We start from the raw sequence: 23,421 nt of genomic DNA, 5'->3' as shown, positions 1-23,421 counted from the left end.
CTGAAGCCAAATGCCAGTGATGATGACCAATGCAGAGCCTATTCCAAGCTCAAAAGCATTCCGGAACCAAGAAGAAGCATTTGACAACCTCCAAATACATCGGTATGATCATTCAAACCTCCAACAAACACCACATATCCATGAACCAATGCATACACCAAGTAAATGAGCTTCAGCCCACTATATTACAGCAAGCAATTTACTATTAAATGAAGCTCAAACAGTGCTCAAATCTTCTCCAAATCAGTCCCAAAGCATAGACATAGCATCCCATAACATACGGGCATCACCGAGCATCAAGAGGCATCAAACGGGCAATGCCAAGAAGCATTAAATAGTAAATGTCAAGTGTTGCCCTGTTTTGACAATCCCAGGACTGTGTATACAGCAAGGGCTGAAGGGGGAAGCACTCGAATCAATCACCGGGAGCCAAGCACTAACCGGGGAGTCCAATAATGATCAAGAAGGTTGCTAAGAGTGTCGGGAAGCCGAGGAAGAGCAAGAAAATGCCAGGAGCAGGTCAGCCCAGCCCCCTAAAAATGTGCTAAAATTTGTGCCGCATGTTCCTAGGGGCTGGGGGGTCTTCAAGAGCCCTCAATGGTACTTGGTAATGTCAAGGGGGCTCTAATGCAGCCCGGGAAAAAGCCAATGAAGGTCCGGAAGCTCGAGGAGGAGGAGGGAGATCAAAACGTACCTACAAATGAAGGTACCATGGCTGCCATTGAAGCTCGGGTTGAAGCTCTTCAAATCCGGGCTGAAGAGAATGTCGGGAAAGCTCCAATTCCTTTGCTCTGAAACTAGTTGAAAGGGAAGTGGAACCCAAGAGGAAGAAGCTTGGCGCTGAGAGCTATGGCGGATGGAGAGCAAGAGCCAAGAGAGAGAGAGACTCAAAAGTGGGAACTCCAACAACCACAATGTGTGGCCAGGCCTTCCTTATTCAAATTGTCACTAAAAGAATAAAGAATAAGTGATTGTGACGGGCGCCCGCCACCTGCAATGTGTAGTGGCAGGTACTGTCAGTGTAGTAATACACAGGCGGTTAGGTGGAGGCGCCTTTACCCCCAACAAAACCATCTAAAACTAGCCCACATTAAGGGACAGTCATTGTTCTCCCTTTTGTATTAGCTTAGAAAAGACACAAATGATACGAATGTAACATACAAAAGTTCACACACACACACACACACACACACACACACACACACACATAGAGCATATAGTTTAGGTTAGAAAGAAGAAGAAAAGAATAAGAATAAGAAAATAATAAAAGAGGGAGAAGGAAAAAAAATGAGTGAAGAAGAAGAAGAAGAAGAAGAAGAAGAAGAAGAGGTAGGATAGAAAACAAGAAGGAAATAAAAAGGAGAGGAAGGAGAGAAAGAATAAGGAGAAGAAAAACTTAAGAGGATGAAGAAGAGGGAGAAGAAAAGGAAAAAGGAGAAGAAAAAGAAGAAGGAGAAGAAAAAGAAAAAGAAGAAGAAGAGAAGGAAGGAGAAGAAAAAGGGAGCCCCTTGTCATTTACCAACGTCCCTGAGAGAGAGAGAGAGAGAGAGAGAGAGAGAGAGAGAGAGAGAGAGAGAGAGAGAGAGAGAGAGAGAGAGAGAGAGAGAGAGTGCATCCACTTCCTTCCTATTGTAGGCATGCTAGAGTCCTAGTGCATGAATGTGAAAATGAGAACACATATACACAAATAGGTGAATTAATTGCCTTTCTTCTTTAGTGGGTTTTGGGGGGAATTAAAAAATAAAATTTTCTCATCACTTGATTTGATTAAGTAATAGAAGCATGGTGAATATAAAGAAAAAAACAAAATGTTAATGATTGACTAAATCCAAAGAAAACACATGTCGATTTCCCAAGTCCAAGTCATGCAAAAGGTGGGATGTAGGGACTCATTTAAAGAAGGCATGATTCACTTGGAACAATATAAAGTTTTAACATATAGAAAGCCATGCATCGAAGGTTTTAAGTTTGAAGGCAACTTGTAGTGGAATTCACTGAAGTTGTGACATAAATAATCTTCTATGTATACTAGAAGATTTTGTAACTCTTGACCTACTGTGACATGTTGACATCAGCCATGTGGTTAGAAAGGGCATGCCATTAGTAAAGAAAAGTTGAAATCTCTATTAAAAAAAGACACAAAGTTTCCCTATGAAAGATGATCTAATGTAACATGAACGAGGATTGATGATACGTTTGTTGTTTTGCGAAGTCAAATAGATCCTTGGGAAAAGATCAACATAAAGTTAAAAAGAAGTATTTGCAAATTGCTAGTGAGTGGTTTATCCAATAGTTTAGTTCACAAACAAGATATTGTTGAATAAATATTTCTTGCTTCAATCTTCATGGAAGCATGGTATTGTTCTAAGAGCCATGCAAAAATCAAATTTCAAGCTTGTACATGCATGCACACATGTGCAGAGACACATACACGTAAGCACACATGCATGTGTACACGCACGCCTACATGCACATGCACGTGCACACACACACGCACACGCACACGCGCGCACACACACGCACACACCTACTACAAGCTAACAATTGTGGTTGAGATATGCAAATTTGATAAGTAATCTTCCTTGTGTAGTAGTTCACAAGGTGATCGTTTAAGCTTTTAATAGAGCTACATTTCAATGGCAAGGTTAGGGGAGTTCCTTTAATGACAAAATACAATGTTAGGTACACCATCCTAAAATGTCAATGGTATAAATATGTGATCCAATTGAAATTCATTTCGAAGGTTACAAATTGATTACAACTTTATGTGTAAAATGTTTATACCTCCAACTTGCTTGTTAAAATCTCTATGAAGAGCAAAGTTTTGAGGAATACGTATTCACAAGAGGAGCATATCAAGAGAAAATGTTGCACTTGCCATACATTTTGTCATAAAAACCCAAGTTGTGTGGGCCATAGTAATGAGGGAGAGTGCCACAACACAATTGTTGAATGTCTTGAGAGATCACACTATATTAGTCCTTAGCAAAATTTGAAAGACCTTGTTGAGCGATATTGTATAGATTGCAACACAAGGTGACCAAGAGTGGACTCATGTAGTGCTTGCATATCACTAAATTTGCCTACTAGTGGATTGCATAAAAAGCATGATTCAATGATTGCACCACTTGGTATTGCAAAATGTAGAAGATTGCTTATGAGATGGAAGAACTATCCCATGGCCTTTAAGATGGATGCTTTAAACCCTATCATGTAGGTTGATAAAAGTGTCCATCCCACTTTGAACATAGAGCCTTGTCATCTTGGTTAGAGAATGGTAGTCAAAATAGTGATAGTCAAATATGTGATGCTATGGACCATGGTCAAATATGTGATGCTATGGACCATGGTATCCATGGATTGATTAACGAATGTAAATCTACACATGTATGCCATGTAAATTTTGTGTGTGTGTGGATGTGTGAGTTTGAGTGTGAGTGTCAGTATGAGTTTGACTGTGTGATTGTATATGTACATACGTGTGAATGGATATTTACCAATATGTGTGTGTTGGATTTGGGGGGGGATAATGGATGGATGTTTATATTATAAGTATGTGAATACATGGGATGTGTGTTTTGAGAGAGAGAGAGAGAGAGAGAGAGAGAGAGAGAGAGAGAGAGAGAGAGAGAGAGAGAGAGAGAGAGAGAGAGCATGTGTGTGTGTGTGTGTGTGCATGCGTGCGTGCGTGCGTGAGTGGGGGGGGACATGATGTCATATGCTATTAATAACCTAGGGATCACATCATGGGTTTGTTATCAAGGTGTGCCCCAGACCCTTGACAATCGACACAACATCGGTCCTATGAAAAGGATCCATGATGGCGAGGTGGTTTTGATTGCAACGCATGTCCTTACAGCTCACTATTGTTGCCTGAGAGCGACGGATCTATGACATTGGGTGCTTGAGAAATTTCTAGGTATGGGTATGTGTGTGTGTGTACACTTGTGTATGCATGTATGCGAGAGACCTATGTATAGAGATATGTATGCACATGTGGGGTATGTGTGTGTGTGTGTGTGACTTGAGTCTTTCGTGTAAGGGGACGTGCAGGCAGGCCATTTGGTGGGTCCTTTGTGTATCAAATACAAACACGCACATAACACAAAAGAGGGGGGAGCCTGGAGGAGGAGAAGAAGAAGAAGTCGTCGTCGAGTCTTTCCGTCTCTCTCAAGTTTTCTCTCTTCTCAATCCGGTCGTCAAAATGCCGCCTACCAGGAACCTTCTCTTGTCATCGTCGTACACAAGAAGAAGAAGAAGAAGACAGGAAAACAAAACCGCGTCTCCATCCCCCGCTTCTTCCCCTCCTCCTCCTCCTCCTTATATTAAAACCTCTTTCTTGTTCTTCTTCTTTTCCACCTCCTCATTCATCTCCATCTCCATCTCCATCTCCATCTCCATCTCGCAATTCAAGGCACACTTCGTCTTCTAATTCCGTCCCCCTTCCATCCGAATTTCCCTCTCTCCATCCCAGCTGATCTCCTCCATTTCTCCCAAATTCAATCCATTCTCCTTCTTGACCGCTTGCTGCTCCTCCGATCGACATCACCATGGCCGGGGTATAAACTTATATTCACCATTTCTTATCGCTTGTCCTTGCTTCATTCGGAATTTCTTGTTTTAGCTCTTAACCTTACGCATATTCAACAACCTTAGAATTGATACATAATAATTAGGTTAACGTTGGCCTTAGTTTTCACTGAGTTTTCACTGAGTTTTCACGGATATTAATAGATTTCTGACCTTAATTTTTATTGAAGATCGGATTCTGAGATTTCTTGTATTTTGTTTTTCTTCTCTGCTTGTTCTGATGGTTCGTCTTCCTCAAGATTTGAGGTCTAACTGGCTATGGGGATACTCCTGTTGCAGGACGAGAAGAAGAAAGAAGATGAGAAGAAGAAGGATGAGGACAAGATCATCTTGGAAGCTCACATGCATTGCGAAAATTGCAGATACAAGGTCTATAAGGCAATCATTGGCTACCCTGGTAAGCAGCTAATGTGCATCCTTGGTAGGATTTCAAATGGACAAATTCATGTGTTTGGTTTCAATTTTTGATAAAGGCTCTCTGCTAAGTTGCATGCTCAAGTTTGGAACAAATTGATAGACACAGTTTTGGATTGCGGTTAAATGTTTTTGCCGCAAGGTTTTCAATGATCAGACTTGACTTCCTTTTATGCAGATAAGAGTTTAAATAATTTTTGTGAATCGATGGACGAGACCGTTCTGAGTAATTAAGATGCATAATTTTGCACTTATTTGATTGCTTATGACTGAATCACTAGGAGATCATGGTGGATGTTGGCAGGTGTAGAAGAGATCAACATAGACATGAAGACACAGAAGGTGACCTTGAAAGGCAAGGTGGATGCCAAAAAGCTATTTGAAACTGCGAAGAAAAAGAGTGGGGGTAAAATTGTTAAGCTTGTGCAGTTTCCAGAGAAGAAAGAGGAGAAGAAAGAGGAGAAGAAAGAGGCAAGAATTTTACCTGTTATTATGAGCATCTGGACGGTTGGACCACAGGAGCCAATACGTGACATAATGTAACAATATTTTGTGTGTTTTATGTGCGATGCAGCCAAAGGATGTGACAGTAGTCCTCAAAATAAACATCGATTGCAGCGCTTGCCGAAAGAAAGTGGAGAAAGCAATCTGGAACATGTCTGGTAAACAAACACAACCATTTCTGGTTTTCTTGTGAACTCTTTTATTGAACCGGGCCAAATTTCTTTGGGTAACACAATCTATGCAACCATTTTTTGTGCTTTTCTGGAGTCTGACTCCCAGAAGCATGCAAAAAACCACTTGCATTTGAGTTAAACATTTCCCAATCCAGCTCCTTCCCCCCTTTTCAAAACAACAAAGAACAACAACACAAAATACAGATGAAGAGCTGGCAACGTTCTCTCTCCAGTGATGTTTATGTGTGTAGGTGTGGTGTCTGTATAATATGCATGCTTGCTTATCTATTTGTTCATTTGCATTTGTATGCATGACAAGGCTTTACTTGAGTCTAGAAGTATGGAACATTGAATGAAATGTGTTTTTCTGGTGTGATGCATGCAGCCGTGAGCAGTCTGAAATTGGATGGGGACAAGGCGACCATAGTGGGGAAGGATTTAGATCCGAAGAAGGTGTGTGAGGAGGTGATAAAGAAGTCAGGGAAGCATGCAGAGGTTGTTCCTCCGAAGGACGACAAGAAGGAAGGTGACAAGAAGAAAGAGGAAGGAGGGGGGGACAAGAAGGATCAGGCCCAGAAGGAGGGCTCCAAGGCCACCATTGAGTACCATGTCTACCCCCCTCAATACTTCAGTGATGAGAATCCCAATGCTTGTGTTGTCATGTGAAGCAGGCATCCCTCCCTTCCCTTTCTCCCTGCGTGTTGCCTGCCCGTGTGCCCCCCCGTCCGCCCCTTCCACATGTGTGTCATGGTATCAGGACTGGCACGGAGAATTTTGTATCGGCTGTGTACATTCCCATTCATCCTATAAGTTCCATAGCGCTTAATTATGGGCCTAGACTTTAGACTTCTGGTGAAGCTGTTGCTGCTGTGTATCTGATATACTGTACTACTACTATTAAACAATGTCTTTGCAAGGTTACTGATGAGGGATACAGCTCAAGTGAGAATCCGTGTCTCTGGTCACCAACCGAGAGGATTTTGTCCATATGCTAGAGACGTTTTGGGAATACTCTGCCTCTCTCCACCTTAGCCATGTCCTGTATATCACAGCGTCACACTTCTTATTGAAGTTATATGAAAACATTCTCTTCAAGCTCAAAAGGCGGTTTTGAACATCTCTCTCTCTCTCTCTCTCTCTCTTTCTCTCTCTCCATTCTTATTCTTTTCATATTCATATCCCCTTTGAAACAACTTTCTAGCTGAAAACCGATGATTATGACCTCATCTAATAAAGAGATTGCATCATCAAAGCGTGTGATTTGGGGAACAAAGATACTCGAGCCTCGAGGACAAATTTAAACCTAATATCGTTTCATTTTCTTAATAGCAAGTTGGGCGGCCATGGCCCATTCATTATTCATAGTGGAGATAAACTCAAGTTTAGGGGTGTTCCCTCCCCCCTTCATATATCGATAATTAATTCATAAAGTCTTTTTTTACAAAAAGGGTTGCGTGATATACATGCATTTATCACGTGGCTTCCGTTTTCCATGCAAAAAACTTTAAAAGCAAAAATTAGACACTTCAATTCTACTTGGACCTAACGTCCTACAATCAAAAGCCAATGTCTTTGTTTTTTTGGTTTTAACATACATTGTTACTGTGCCACATCATATGCAATAGTCTATGTGGATAAAGGATGAGTTGACTTTTGATCATGCTCAAACAAAGTTGTGTTTTGTGACTATGGCGATTTTCGCTGTGGCAAACGCTTTCATTCTTGTGAGATTTGAATTGATTGATTGGGATGGTCTCACTAATATAAGTCACACGAAAGTTTGAAATATTGTCAAGAAAATGTTGCCACCTAGCTTATTGTCTAAGGTCTTTTCCATGTCACATGCTTTCTTGTTTTTTTAAAAACCTACACTGACTTATAACAATTGATAAATATGGGTGGTTTATCTAATAACATTTGTTTCTTTTACCAGAATGACTTACAACTACAAATAAATGTATCTGGTCTTCTTTTGAATTTAAATGTGTGACAATATTTGAGAGATGAAGACTCTCATGTGATAGTATGGAACTCAACATCCCTAACTTCTCCATTTACAAAACCTCATTGTGTAACATACCTATTGAATCATCTCAAATAACCCATGCACACAATGTTTTTCTAAGGAGTTTAAAAAATGTGTTTGTTTGGGTACTAAGAAGCTTGTTTCCTTGTAGTGGCATCTAAATTGTAGGTTGGGCAGGGCTATAAGTAGAAGTCATCAGAACACATATTAGCATGTGAATAGATAGGATTGTGATGTTTTATTATAAATCAAAAAGTGCACTGAGAGTTGGATTCGGAATCCCTTTTCCTTGTAGCGATTGTTGAAACACATTCTTGATGAGTGCATTGTTTTATAATTGTTGCAACATATTGATGTGGTGCTTATTGTGTTTAGTTGACCTTGAGGCTTTGTATAATAACTTATATAATGAAATTTAGCTAAAAGACCATATTTCTCTTGAGATTGACAATGCATGGAGATATGGATTTACATTGAAACATATAAGATAGGAAATCAACTTCAAAATATGTATTTATAGCTTCTGGTGAGGGCTTCTTATAAGATGCTAGAGTTGCACCACACCATCGACAACAAAACATTAAGATCGAAGTTGTTTAATAAGTATTATTGTCGATAGTGAAAATAAGGGAAAAGGACCTACAAATTCAGCTTAGATTGGATCCCCTTAATTTTGGCAATCATCAATTTCAAATTTAGCCATGCCATCACTATCTCTTGTTCAATCCAAAGTTTAGTCAATTATAGCCAATTTGGCTCACATTTAAAAAAAAAGTCATTTTAAGTATACTAGGGAGAATTTTGATGTAAATGTTATATATATGTAATGTAATGTTTGTGTTATTGTAGTTGAACACATTATTACATAATATGATCACACTCTACAATGGGCTTCATGTATGTATAATAATGATCAAATGTAATCAGTTAATTGAGCATATAATATGATGATCAAATATTGGATGCTATTTATATGTATCCAAGCCTTGTTATTGTGTAATTGATCAAGTAATCTCCTTAATATTACACTAGGTACTCTTTGCCTAGATTCTATTGGCACTTCACGCTAGTATTCCTTCAATGCACCAAGGTTTGAAGGACTAGTGCCAATAATAGTCAAGGGACTTCACATCTTAATGTATGTTTTATGTGACAAGAAGGTTCATGGGTGGTCGAGTCACAAAGAAGCCAACCATGTATGTATGTGTGTGTGTAACTTATATGCATGTGTCCATTGTCATGTCTCATAAGCTCATCATTTTTCTATCTCCTCTCTTGTCTCTCCTTTCCTTTCGCTCTCCTATCCCTCCTCTCTTCTTCTTCTTCTCCTCCCCCCCCCCCCCCCCTTCTCTCTCCCTCACATACACAAACATGCACATGCGCATATATGTGTGTATATGTGCACGCATGTATGTCTATATGTGTGTGTGTGTGTGTGTGTTTAATGCGTGTGTTTTCACTTGTGTGGTCTCATTTATGTGTGTCCTCTTTCTCCCTCTCACCATTTTTCTCTCGTCTCCTTTCTTTTTTCTCACAGGTCCCTTGTCTCTTATCTTTTTTCACCTCATATGTGTGCATAATTTTAGCTTACTTGTATTAGAAAACAACATGTCGCTCCATTCCAAACCCCCCCCCCCCCCCCCCCCCCGCCGTGTGAATGGGGTTGTGAGTGAGAAGGTGCCTACAAATTATTACCCATGGTGTTGAAAAGTGCACTTTTGGACCAAAGATTCACAATAGGCATTTATCAAAGGATGCACCTTTTGGGATCTATTGATTCGGCAATGTGGCTATAACTATAGATGTAATTGTATTTATTTACAATTGTCATGCATGCATCACGTACAGAATGCCGATCAATGTGTACTCTAAGTCTTAATAGAGATGGAAATTTCTATTCTGTCCAATTTTTGTATTCAGATCTCTGCGCTTATGCTCATTCTATATTGTATTATGTCAATGGTTCATTATGAATACATATAATACTTCCTATGGAGAGTTTAGATATCTTGTTGCTTAATGGTTGCATCTATACCCGATGAGGCTTGGTGACCATGATGATGCTTCCCTTAGTGATGATGATGTGGATGAGAATGACACTCCGATGGTGAACTCCCAACTCCCTTAAGCTTTTCTTTCTGGTGCCGATCTCCTCCTGTAAAAGAGGTGGTGTCATTACTAGGTGGAGTGATCGAGTGCTCGAGTTTGAACTCATGTGCCACGCGCGCGTGCACACACGCACACGCACACGCACACGCACACGCACACGCACACGCACACGCACACGCACACGCACACGCACACGCACACGCACACGCACACGCACACGCACACGCACACGCACACGCACACGCACACGCACACGCACACGCACACGCACACGCACACGCACACGCACACGCACACGCACACGCACACGCACACACACACACACACACACACACACACACACACACGTGTCACACTGGACATCCTGCTTTCGATGTGCTTGTTTGCTAACTTTGTTGCATTGTCACCACTCTAGCTCTATTACGTCATTCTTGCTCTTAGAGCTCTAGATGCCATTGCATGGATGGTAGGACCCCAAGGAGCAAGGTTGCTACTAGCTGAGCCTCACCAAAACCCACATCAAAGAGAAAGAAGAGCATGTTGAAATCCCCCCAAAGCATCAACAAGGATTCAATACTGTCATCGAAAATTGAGGTATAGCAGAAAAGGACTCCCAGCAAAAGGGCAAGTGCTAAGCACTACAAGTTGGTTGAGCTTGCGAGCCTCTATCCTCTTTGACGGTGATAAGGAGAATAAGTCTATTAGCAAGCCAAGAGGTGAGTGGACAGGATGTTCAATCTGGCTTTTACTTTGCATGCAAATATGCATGAATCTCTAATCAATCTTATCAGTTAGTGAATGTGGGTTGTTTTCTGGTTAAATTATATGAACATGCTAAATCCTGCTAAAGGTTGGTGTTTGGTTTGATTGAAGATAATGCACATGCATTGATTGTTAACAGTTCTATCAACTTTGCATTCATGAACAATTTTCAAATTATATAAATTAAAATGTTTTAATATTAAGTATGTACTTTTGCATGTTATGAAATTCTAGATATACAGAACTAAATTAGGTATATTCCTAATTTGCATGCTATTTGAATACAACTAAGCATGTAAGATTGTATGCAATCTACTACATGTGCTCTTTTCTTATTTCATGAAACCATGCATGTTGTGAAATGGAAATAAACACATCACCAAATTTGGTACTTTGAAGTACCAATTTTGCTATTGTGAGTCATGACTTTGAAGATATGGCACCAAAAATACATTATGCCAAATTATTAACTTTTACTAAGTAATTGTTTTGCATGTATGAAATACAAATATGTACTTTCTTAGAAAGGACGGTGAGGGTATTTCTTTCTAGTTTTTGTGTTTTCGAATTTTAGGTCAAAACATAATGGAAGTTAATTCTCAACAAATAAACTTTTGCTTTACAATAGAGGACTTGCATGAGGAGTATGGGTTGAGTCTTGAAGGAAGGGTTCCAAACGATCGTAGTGATGATCTGCCTCCCAACCAATGGGTGACAGTGTTCAAGTACAAGTACCAAAAAATTTCAAAGATCTACCTGAATCATTTGCGCCTGCATTTGGTCGATGATTGTAGAATTTCGTATTGCAAAGTTTATTAAGGTCCCTTTCATGTGGTGAATTAACCAGCAAGTTTACATGGTACTATGCTTATGAAAGATGCCATGTAACCACAAAAGACCCTAAAGGCCATAAGGTGGAATAGGCCTGCTTTGGTGAAGGTGTGGTGAATATGTGTGGGACTAGGATGAGAGGGTTGGAGTGAAAAATTGAATCATGGAGGAGGCTTAACAATGCATCTCGAGAGGAGGTCTCCCCCATTCCAGCAAGAAGCCTCACATGACAAAGTGGCAACAACATATGCAAGAAATAGAGCATCTATATAGAGGGCCAGTTTTTAATTATGTTCCTAATTTGGAGGCATTACTTGAAAGGATGACATGGAACTTGGGAGAGTCAACAAGGTTGATAGAGCTGAAGGATGCTATCTAGCAAAAGGACACTTTGCTCGTGTATGAAGGTAAAGAGTGTGTGGCTAAGATCATAATGGAGGATATTGTTTCATTGGAAGCATGTGAAGAAGCATCAATAAATACCATAAGCCGAGAAGTACCAAAAGAACCTAGCAGAAGAAATTCCACAATAGTGCCAAAAGCACCAAAGAATATCAAAGAGCACCAAAAGCTCATAAAGAGTATTGGAGAGTATCAAGGAGTACAAAAAATATCAAAACAACACAAAGAGTTGCAAAATAGTACCAAAGAATATCAAGGAGTACCAAAACTTGCAAAGGGAATTAGAGAGTACCAAGAAGTACCAAAAATATCAAACAACACAAAGAGTTTCAAAACATTAGAAAGTGCCAAAGTGCAATAAAAATTTTGGTAAAACTACCAAAAAACAAAAAAAAACTCTAGCCAATACCACTAAAATTACCAAAACTATCAAAAGTAGTCTAAAAGTACCAAAACTACTAGAACTACCAAAACTACCACAACCATAAGGACTTTCTTTACTAATGGAACTACCACAACAACCAAAGCCGCCAATAGTTTGAGAATAAACAAGGCTGCAAAATTGTAAATACTATCAAAAAAATCAAAAGAACCCAAATTATGAAAGCTAGTAGCATTCAAAACTACCAAAACTACAATCAAAGCCAAAACCTTCCTTCATACCAAAACTATCTACACTACCAAACCCTCAGAAGGACCAAAATTTTCTATAAACTAGTCCTACAACCCATTAGTAGTACTAGATGGCATGTACCAAGAAGTACTTTAAATCTTAAAAACACTACTAGTACAATCTAATTTTCAAAACCACCATAACAAAGTCCTTAGATAGAATATCTCTTGCTACTGAAGCTTTCTTTGAAGCCTTCAAATGTCTTTACGAACTCCATGTCACTGTAGCAATTGTCGACTTGCTCCCAATTTAGCATGCACCTCCCTTATCTCTTCCTCACAATAGAGAACAATTTAGCCACTTTGTTAGAGTGTTTTTTTGTCAAAGCAAAGAAGTGCCCTGTAGATCATGGCCAAAAGATACATGCTTGCAAGATCTAGTTGTCATGAAAACACTTTGTGCTTCGCGCTATGCTTTATATGAATCAAGAGCACTTTCTTTTGGTTTTTTCATTGCCTTCTATTTTTAGTATGTTGTATCATAATTCATATTCTCCTACTTATAAGGTTCAACTAAGGCAATTAGCTACTAATTCTATACTTTCAATTTGGTAGTGCGTTGTATCATTTGGATATTGCTTAGTACCAACCTTGGTATTGTGGTGTTTCTATAGTTTAGCTAGGACTGTGTATTGCTATTTGAAATATTTCTTTTAAATTATGTGTCTTTCTTTTTTCATTTGGGATTTGGGTACTATAACAAGGCATCCTTGGTGGCTAAATGAGCGATCCTCAGACACACTACTCTTCAAGGATGTGTAGGCTAGTTCTGGCCAACTTGTAGTACTTGATATCAATATGTTGCTATATCAGAAAGATCCAAAAAATGTATGGGAGTTGCCATTCCCGGATGGGATCAGTAGACCCCATGGTGTGCAAGTATCTCAATGGGCTTAATTTGTTGTAAGACATGATGCAAAAGAGTTTATCCTACAGATAAGGAAGAAGGGATATGTGATGTTGTGGTCATGTTGCACAAAGAATACTCTGTGCAAGATCATGAATGCATGCTTTCCTTGATTCATGAAAATGAGAGGACTATCTCTAGGTATTGTTATACTTCACTTTTAATAATGGACTTTGTGCATGTATTCTACTGTAAACTAACCTCTTATTTTACATTTACAAACATGTTTTCCCTGAATGATTGTGAGGGCTAAGAGTCTCCATCATGTGCAAAACAGAAAGCAGAATATGGTAACAAGCCTATTTTTTTGAAGTTGTTGAAGAAAGTATGGGAAAAGCACCCCTAGTTCAATGCGCCAAGACAATTCTCATTGATCGTTCTAGATACAAATCATTGAAGAACTACTCCGAGTCATGCCTTTGTATAAGATCATATGAGCCCAATTATTATGACCAGGTTAAACCCTTCTACCTTATGGATGTTATATACCCATGGTAGTGTGGCTAGATAGAAGATTTGTTCCTAGCCGCTTACTCTTAAAGGAACCCCCTATTTGATATAGAGGATGAAATATTATCATTTGTGGTTGACCATTTCATATAGTTGGAGGGGTATGCTTACAGATTTGACCCCCTACCATCTATTGAGAAATGTAAACAGAGTTCTATATCCTTGTCAATATACAAATTAATATAATTCCACCTATGTTTTTTTTGTTATTGTACCCATGGTGTACACTAGTATCTATGCACTATTTACTTTTTTATTAATATCTCTATGGTGGTTATTACTTTGTCCAATTTTAGTAGTATGTGGTATTGATTTTGGTTTTGTGTTAATAACATCAGTAGTATATGAATCTCATACTATGTTGAATTTATGTACATATTCCTATGTTTTGGGTCCATCGACAACTATGGAGCATGTACAATACCAAAATTGGCTACTAATTTGCACAAAATTTAATGCTATTATGTACCAAATTTGGTACTATATAAAGTAGCCAATGTAAATGGTAACTAGTATGTTGGACATCTGTACCTCTATCCATTTTGGTACTATGATGTACCAAAGTTGCTATTATAGTGTAGAGAGTTTGGTAGTGTCATGCAACTTGTATATATGCTAAGGACAATGCTTAACATCTATACCTTTGTCCTAGGTTATAGTTTTACTAATAGTTTATGGACACTATATTGCACCAAATTTGGTATTGTTGCGTACCAATGTAGGTATTGTTTGTACCAAATTTGGTACTGTATAAAGTAGCATATGCAAATGGTAACTAGTATGTTGGACAGTTGTACTTCTATCCAATTTGGTACTATGATATATTGATTTTGGTTATGGTAATGTACGTAATATGTCCAATCTGATACTATGATGTACCAAATTCAACTTCAAATTTTGTATTGTGGTTCAGGACTTTGTACCAAATTTGGTATTGAACCTAAATTTAGTACTTTGGTTTAGGATCACGATTTTGTACCAAATTTAGTATAGGATCACTGTTTGTACCGAATTTGGTACTTTAGGAAACAATATTTAAAACATGTAGACTTGTGAAAGAGGAAGCCAAAAAAAGGCTAAAATATAGAAAGTCTGCAAAGTCAGCTTCTATTTGGGAGAAGTAAATATTTGGCCACTTGTAAGTATGGAAGATGAGGTCAAGGTTGTTATGCCTGCATCTTGTTCACTTCCATCATCATATGGCATGTTGTTGTACATATTCTCATATACATTAGTGGATAATATAAATTGGTTATGGATTCCAAGGGTATTCTCCATGGAGAAACGTATGGCTCTGACTAGATGGGAGTGGTTCATCATCAGAGGGGTCTAATCCAATAGGGTATATATATCAACTTTGCCTTCAACTTGGCCATAGCACCACAAGCCCTCAACTAATTTCCACCTCTAACAATTTTGTTATGCCAAAGGTCCTTCTATGCTCTTATTGTTTGATACATTATTTTTGTGCATTTTAAAATGTAAAAATCCCCATTGGGCTCAGCTACCTTGATTGCAAATGTGTCATCGTCGGTGGACAACATGGAGCACAATAGTTCAGGGTCTCCTTCATAAATTGCCGTGCTATGATCCCAGCTCATTGGCATGGCAAACATATCTCTATTGTCCTCCACATCCTCTTTGTCATTGCAATCACTATCTTCTTCTATTGTCTTTGTTAATGGCACAATGGAGACATATTTCCATTCTTCTATGTGTTGCCTATTCTTGCATCTACTCCACTACCCATTCACACATGGATCACAAATGCATGAGAGCATTCAAAAGTGCACAAAACATGGGTTTTTCATTAAGTATCCATCAACACAATGCAGTGGAGCGGGAGCCTATAATGCATTGACACTCCCACAATAGATTGCATTGGTGGGTATCATCCTTTGAAACCAACCAGAAAACTCTTTTGAGTACTGCACCTATGTACTTCTCTTATGGGTTGAAATGTTGCATTAAGAAAACTAACAACATTAGCTCAAAACTTCATAAGCCACCATCTAGCTTTAGCTCCTCGTGAGTGAGGATTCTCTTTATGATAGCACCTACACCATCATACTCTCCTTTTCCATGTCTTAAGGTGGAGAAGTTATGCATCATGTGCAAGCCTATCAGTTGATATTACCTTGCCATGAAATAGAAAGGTCTGCATGCCTTAAATTGAGAAGCAATGCCATCTAACCATACGAAATGGATTTGTAAAGACAATGCCCTTGTTGTATCATCTACTTGTCATGAAGTATAAAACAATGTTGAACAAACAACATGTTATGGATCTTTGTCATTTGATATGTAAAAATGTAGTGTCTTCTCAACAACACCTAACTACAGAGTTTCTCATATAAGAGATGTGCACTAATATGGTTACGTGGATTGACCACCAATGCATGGATTGGATCTTGTTTTGCATTTTCCATGAATAATTATCGTCAAAATCAACAACAGACACAACAACATCACTAGGAAACTTAAGTAAGCAATCTTTGAACTATTGGGCCTACCACCTATAGACAAAGTTATACTCGATGAAGCTTTTGAGATGATCTAAACAGATAAATAAAAGCAACACTTCGCATTCTTTCCACAACTAGATCCTTTCTTGTCTTCTCACTTCCATTATCACCAACATGTCAAGTTCCCACATCCTTAAAGACCTTCACAGTCACCTCCCTACTATTTGTTACAATCTCATCTATGCAAAATGACAACTTGCTTACACCACATTTGGGGCGATTTCCAAGTAAGAATTCCTTTGCATGATATTCAATGTCAATAGGATTTTAGCACAATATGGATTCCCACAAAATACTTATGTGTTGACATATTGACTGGTTTGCAGAACAGTGACTTGAGCCACTCATTACACAACAAATGGAGCATGCACATAGATGACCTTTTCCATGATACCCAAACTATATCCATGCATTTGATCGAAAGCCTCTTTGAAATATATCAACTGGATATGATATACAAATCATCACATATACCACTCTTTCAACTTTTGAACAAAGAATGGTTTTAGTGTCTCGAAGGATCTAAGTGGCAATACCACTTTAGAATAAGTGCTCTTGAATCTTTTATAGAGTTTAACCTATCATACTAAAACAATCAAAGTTAGAGCTCAAAGTTTCACCACAAAACAACCCAGAATATTTGTATGAAAACCCATGAATTTAGAACATTACCAAAATTTAGCACTCTTTTAAAGAGTGCCAGATTTTGCTAGTGCTCTTACCAAATTGGTATAGAGTACCAAATTGATACTCACCAAACTAATATAGACTACGAAATTGGGACAGAGTACCGGTTCACTATTATAGAATACCAACTCAATTCAAGGCAGGGAACCAAATCTATTGTAGTACCAATTTTAGTAAGATATAGAACCAGTGCAACACCAAAAAACACCAAATTTGGTATTGTTCATACAATTTGGTATCAGTAAAGCTACTTTTGGTACTGTATGTGCCAGCCCTACTATTCATTTTAGCAATACTATATGAAATGACTACTAAGCATGATAATACCTTGATTGGTACTCTAGAATGGCTTGGATAATATATACCTAGTTTTTTTGGTGACATATGGAACAAGTGGTCTACATATGATAAGCAACAAGTTTTGTTAATCTAGTGCTATATGGAGTATTAATCAACAGTAGTAGATTTGGTACTAGTCCAAAGGCTTTCCTACTATTCTAGAATATACTCATGAACATCAATCCAAATCAAAAATCAGGCAATCAAAGATCGTAAGAATAATGTGTAACATTAGATTCATTGAGAAGATGTATGGGATGTTTGATAACACATTTTGCCTCAATTCTTTACTTATATATGTTCTTTTTGTTAGGTGAAACTCTTGTCTCCGATGTTTGAAAGGCATAGGCCAAATCTCTAGCTTGACCTGTGATACTACTAATTCGAGCAATTGTGTCCGATAAGCACTAAATGGCAACACTTCATCCTTATCTTCCATATCTAACTGAGTACTTTCTACCATTATATTCCTTCGATGAACACCCAAGATAGTAGTAATTCTTGATTGATTGATTAATGTTGTTCTATCACCATTATTCAACATCATCATCAAAGAGGTTGTCTTGACATAAAGCTCACTTGATGAGTGGGGTACCTTGAGTTGAGTCAATGTGTTACAAATGTTGGAGAGAGCACTTGCTTTAACATTTGAGTTTTGTGAGCTTGGTAAATGTTTGGTGATGAATGATTAATCAAATAGACAAACACTAGCACCATATGCGCCTTGAAGTCCTTCCATCCATGAATACGCTAATTTTTGCACTTTACACAGTGTCACCAAGTATACAAAAAAGTCTCAAGATGAAGCATGAAAAAGTGTATCTCTTGCCCATCCATCTTGGGGTAGAGATCAAAGTAGGACTCCAACTTTGGCCATCCTCTCCTTTATATCTAATGGAAATGAAGATTGGTTGTTGTATTTTGTAAGGACTAGCTTGTCCCCAATCTCCCAAAATGAATCATAAGCATTTGGGTGCCCATTCAAATCATGTTGGACACTATAAGCATGATGCCCATTGTGGCCATGCTACCCATCAAATGCATGCTGCCCATTGTGGCCATGCTACCCATTAAATTCATGTTTCCCATTGTGATCATGTTGTCCATCATATGTATGCTACCCATTCTAGCCATGTTGCTCATAAGTATTAGGCTATCTACTTTGGCCATTGTGAGGCTAAAAATGGCTCAAAAGTGGGGGCTTACTTCTAGTACCCACGTGCATAGGAAAAGCACTCATAATCGGCTCTTCATTCATATTAGATGGCTCACCCACTTCAAAGCTATAGATGGGGAGGCCTCTACTTCCAATGGTGTTGAGATGCAAGTTTGCATTTGATGGTGGGTGGGCTACCTTGAATCGATAGGCTAAGAGTTACCATTTGTAGGTGAAGTGGGCTACCTCAATTCGATTCTATCTCTACTCTCTTTGTCTTTTGAATTATTGGTGGCCATTTCAGAGACAAGGGTGATCAGTTTATCCAAGGTTTGATGATTTTAAGCTTGAGAAAGTGTAACTTGTTTGTTGGAGAGGTCTATTTACTCAATCAACAAATCCATATTGGAGGGGCTATTCAAGTAGGTCATATGTTCAATGAGCTTATCCAAATTTGATGCCACTTCATTGTGCTTATAGACCATGTCATTGTGCCTTAATGCACATGGTGCATCTCATGTTTGCATAGAGTTTGATTGAGGGCACTGAAGGCTCCCCATTTGGATGATCTTTCCTGATATTTCCTCAAATTATTCCCCACATGGTTCTTCCACTATAGAACCCTAGCATTGATAATCTCTCTTTTTATATTTACCCTAGGCCTTGCCCTTGCCTTTATCTCCTACCATTCTGGGTGTAGTCCACTAGACCCATTGTTAGTAAATTGATCATAGCTTTTGATAGCTAGCTTTGATTGGGGTGCTTTTTGATTCAAATCAAAGATGGAAACACCATATTTGAGATGAGATATCAATATTTACAATATAAAATTATTTTAAAAATTCAGCAATGCAATCTATGTGACTATCCTAGAGTAGTCTGCACCCTGTTCACAATCACCTCTATGCACAAAAATAACAATATCTCCTAGATCGTAGATCCATTCAAGGATATTTTTAAAATTAAAACAAAATGAAAAAATTACCTCTTCAAGATGAGAAATAGGTTTCCTTTGCAAAATCAATACAAAATATTTTGTAACAAGATTTTTGTGACTATCTTGAAATTCCTACAACTACTACCTTTTTTGTCATGGCCCAAATTCTCACTATTTGAGCGGCTTATGCGATGATAATCCTATGCACCATGGTAGTAATCATAAATAACATACTAAGAATTATCCCACAACCATCCAAAGATCAATTTACTCTACAAGAACTTCATATGAATACCCCAGTACTATACATCCTACATTGACTACTACATACATGTCAAGTGTAATACATAAATGCCTTTGCCAATGTATGTGCCTTATATTTGGCTATCTTTCATCTGAAATGGAGTAATCATTGAGTATACTTACATTTGCATATAAGTATTAGGCTCTAGATCACTGGGAGGTGGGAAAATTTCCCCCCCTCGATCAGGTGGTACTACACCCCTTTAGGGTCTTAAGTGGTAAGGGAGGGTCACCTCTCTTTTAGCTTACCATCTCACCTGGCATAGGTCTTTTTCTCAATCAAAGTATACATAGTAGCCATTTATAAATAAACAACCATGATTAAATGCATTTTATGGGAACTAAACTTTTGGCTTTTCATGAGATACATGGAAAAAACAACTGAGTGGTTGGGGGAGAGATTACCTTGGCAATCTAGTGACTCACTAGATGCCAACTTACCCTTTTACACTTTTTTTGGATACTATTAGTAGATCAGCACAACAACAAGGTTAAGTAATCCATGGTTGGAGATTTACAATGAAAATTCAAGATGATGGGGATGACAGTGAATATATGGTTGTATGAATTGCTCATTGGCAAATTGAGTGCTTTAATGCATGAGTGTAAGTAGAGAGTGGGCCGATCTAATGTGCTAATCTAATCTTTCCATTTTAGTAAGAAAATAGATATTAGTCAAGTAAATTAATGATGCTTGGGTAAATTTTAATTATTTACCTCTTTAATGGAGTCTTGGTTGAACCATAGCTTCATGCATGATGATCGATCGCTCCTTGAAGCCCAATCCCTTGCAATGGAGAGTCACGAGCACTTGTAGGTCAATGGAGATTCAATAGAGAAGTTGAGTGCTTCATTTACCAAGATTGGATCTTTTGATGAAAATATCCCAAATTCAACCCCATGATGCTCAAGAAGCTTCAATCCCTTTGAATCTTGGACATTCTTAGTGAATGCTTATTGGAGATGGTCATGGGGCTAAGAATTCAAGGTTTCTTGAAGTGATTAAGAGATTGTATTGAGATTCAATGGTTATCTCCTACTGTCAACCCATTAGCATTTATTCCATGGGCAAGAAGCATAAAAAAGAGGATGAGGATGCTTCATTGGTTCCCATTTGATGTGCTCAAAGCTAGGGAAGCTTCATTGTGTAGCTAAAGGGAGCTGGATCGGCCAAAATAGCCAGTGTAAATTGTGCCACAATTTTCAAGGGTTGTCTAGAGGTTAGTACAAGATAGAGACTGCTTGATGCATTGCTTAATCATGTGCTAATGACCCTACGGAGCCACTACTTGATGCCTTTGATGTCCTAGAGGAGAAGGAAGAGATACTTGGCCAAGAATCCATGGCAACTTGGGGAGAAGATGAGAGAGAAATTCCTCTTGCAAAAAGTGACTGAGGTTTAGACTTCCTCTACTCCTGGGACCCCAAATTTGGCTTAGGACCTCTAAAATTTGCATAGATTTGAGTGACAACCTGCTCAATTGGTAATGTTACCTCCAAATTAACCTCTAACTCCTACCATAGCTCTTTTAAGAAGGGTTCCCAACTTGTCTAAAGTGCTCTCATGTACCTATTTAAACTAGGGTTTTACTATTCTAAAAGGAAACATAGATTTGAAAGAGAGAGAAAGAAAATAATCAAAGCATTATGCTCTAATACCAATTATAATGAAGGAGACCTAGGAGAGATAAGAGAGAAGAAAGAAGACTATAGAGGAGAGAGAGTGTGAGAGAGTTTGAGAGAGGACAAGAGCTCTAAAGATTAGTAGAAGAGAGAGAAAGATAGGAAGAGAGAGAAAAAGAGAAGGAAAGCCATGAAAGCTAGAAGGAAGGTAAAGATAGACTTGATTATGCAATAAGTAATGCCCTAATTGAGTCTCTCAAAACCCTAAATACCCCCTTAGTGTAACCAGGTATTCCAGTGAGTGTTAACACCATGTCCTACCCATCTATTCCACTCTTTTACGACAAGTAAATTCCAGTTTCTCGATCTCCTATCATTTTTCGTTTTACTTTAGACCATCCCACAATCTAATGATAAACTTCCTTTTGATCCACCTAGGATAATATCCCTATAGGTTTATATGGTGCTGGATTGACTTGCTTTCCCCCATAAGTCACCACATATCAGGCTTTGAGAACTCTTTTATTTCCATCGTACTGATCGAAGGCACTAGTGCACTATACATCTCTTCTTTTAAAAAAAATCATAAATTTGGGCCTCTATGCATTCCGCTTGCCAATGCCCTTCTTGCATACAAAAAAAACACTAATTTTGTGAGAATTGAGGGGCACGACCTTGGCCTCATTGTCCATGTCCACCTCTTCCTCCATTGATGCTAGGATAAAATAATTGTACTAAGTACAAGATATTGCCAATGCAGCCACAACAAATGGTCTCGAAGCACTCAAGTTGGCATGCACACTCAACCCAATGTCTTGCCATCCCCAAGTTCAAGCCATCAAATTGCATACATTATAGTGGCAAACCTCCATAGTGTGATTTTTTATTTTGCAAATCTTGCACCATCATCGATTGAGACCACAATCTACCACATTAGATTAAAAATGAACAAAAAAGGGTATTTTAGTCCCCCTTTCTCTACTCCTTAGAATAAGGAAAAGTGAAGAGAAGAATAGTAAGATAATCCTCTTTTCTCTCCACTTTTACAATCTCCTTGTGCCTTTTTTATATTATCCACAAAGTATTTGATTAGATTCCTTCTCTCTCCTCATTCAATAATCCTTTTTAAACTAAATTACATATTTTTTTAAAAATTAGGCATGGGAGTGTGGTGCTTAGTTTAATACAAAATGATAAGTAGATATAGAGTAATTATTTTTAAATCAAAAATTAGAAAAAATAACATTTTGGTGTTTTCTTAAATAAATTAATCTTTATATTCTAGTTTTTTGACAAAAAAAGTCTATCGGTCAATTTTTTTGTTATTTAGAAATGTTTTTGGAGGTAAATTTGAATTTTCTAAAAGTTAAAAACTATTAGATACCTCTTCGCTCTTAGCTATTTTGCTCCATTTCACTTCTCTCTCATAGCTCTATTGTGACCCGTTCTTTATGTCTATGCAATCTACCTTGTAGCAAACTAGCTTGACTCCTCTTGTTCACAATTAATTATTAGTATCCAATGTATGCAATCTATTTGTGTCTATGTACATTGCACGCATACTTAACTATTCTATCCTACATTCATACACTAAACTACTTGCTTTTGTTTGACATCTTCGTGTGTTTATCTATGACACTGTAGCCTATCTCGTCAAACATTTTACTCCAATAACATCTCTATGCCTATCTAGAGTACCTTGACACACTCAATATGCATTGAGCTATATCATGTAGTCAAATCATATATCTATAACTTGACCACAATCAATAAGCAGAATGAATAAAGGGAAAAAGGAGTTGCATGTTGAGATAGAGCTTAAACATGCTCCATTATTCTAAAGGATAGAGTATACTAGTGTTAATCCTTAAGTTCTACAAAGACACAGACAGATGGAATCGAAGCACATAGACTTGTGGATTGATGGGGGAATCTATCCGATTGATTTCCT

At 38.2% G+C, this 23,421-nt stretch overlaps 1 protein-coding gene and 1 pseudogene across 1 annotated transcript; one reads left to right on the top strand and one right to left on the bottom strand.

The window, feature by feature from the left end:
* The first annotated feature begins 4,226 nt into the window (after positions 1-4,226).
* LOC148010486 (heavy metal-associated isoprenylated plant protein 8-like) lies at positions 4,227-6,798 on the top strand. The gene is made up of 5 exons (XM_087672108.1): positions 4,227-4,559; positions 4,870-4,987; positions 5,309-5,475; positions 5,579-5,666; positions 6,067-6,798. The coding sequence occupies exons 1-5, from the start codon at positions 4,551-4,553 to the stop codon at positions 6,345-6,347; spliced, it is 663 nt and encodes a 220-aa protein (XP_087528234.1). The 5' UTR covers positions 4,227-4,550; the 3' UTR covers positions 6,348-6,798.
* A 9,339-nt stretch (positions 6,799-16,137) lies between these two features.
* On the bottom strand, positions 16,138-17,914 carry LOC148010485 (uncharacterized; annotated as a pseudogene).
* Positions 17,915-23,421: the final 5,507 nt, after the last annotated feature.

Source organism: Lygodium microphyllum, chromosome 29, assembly GCF_053477565.2.
Source record: "Lygodium microphyllum isolate KBCC chromosome 29, Lygodium_microphyllum_v1.1.10, whole genome shotgun sequence".
Lineage (NCBI taxonomy): Eukaryota > Viridiplantae > Streptophyta > Polypodiopsida > Schizaeales > Lygodiaceae > Lygodium > Lygodium microphyllum.
Note: the sequence above shows the minus strand (reverse complement) of the source record. Positions and strands in the feature narration are given on the sequence as shown.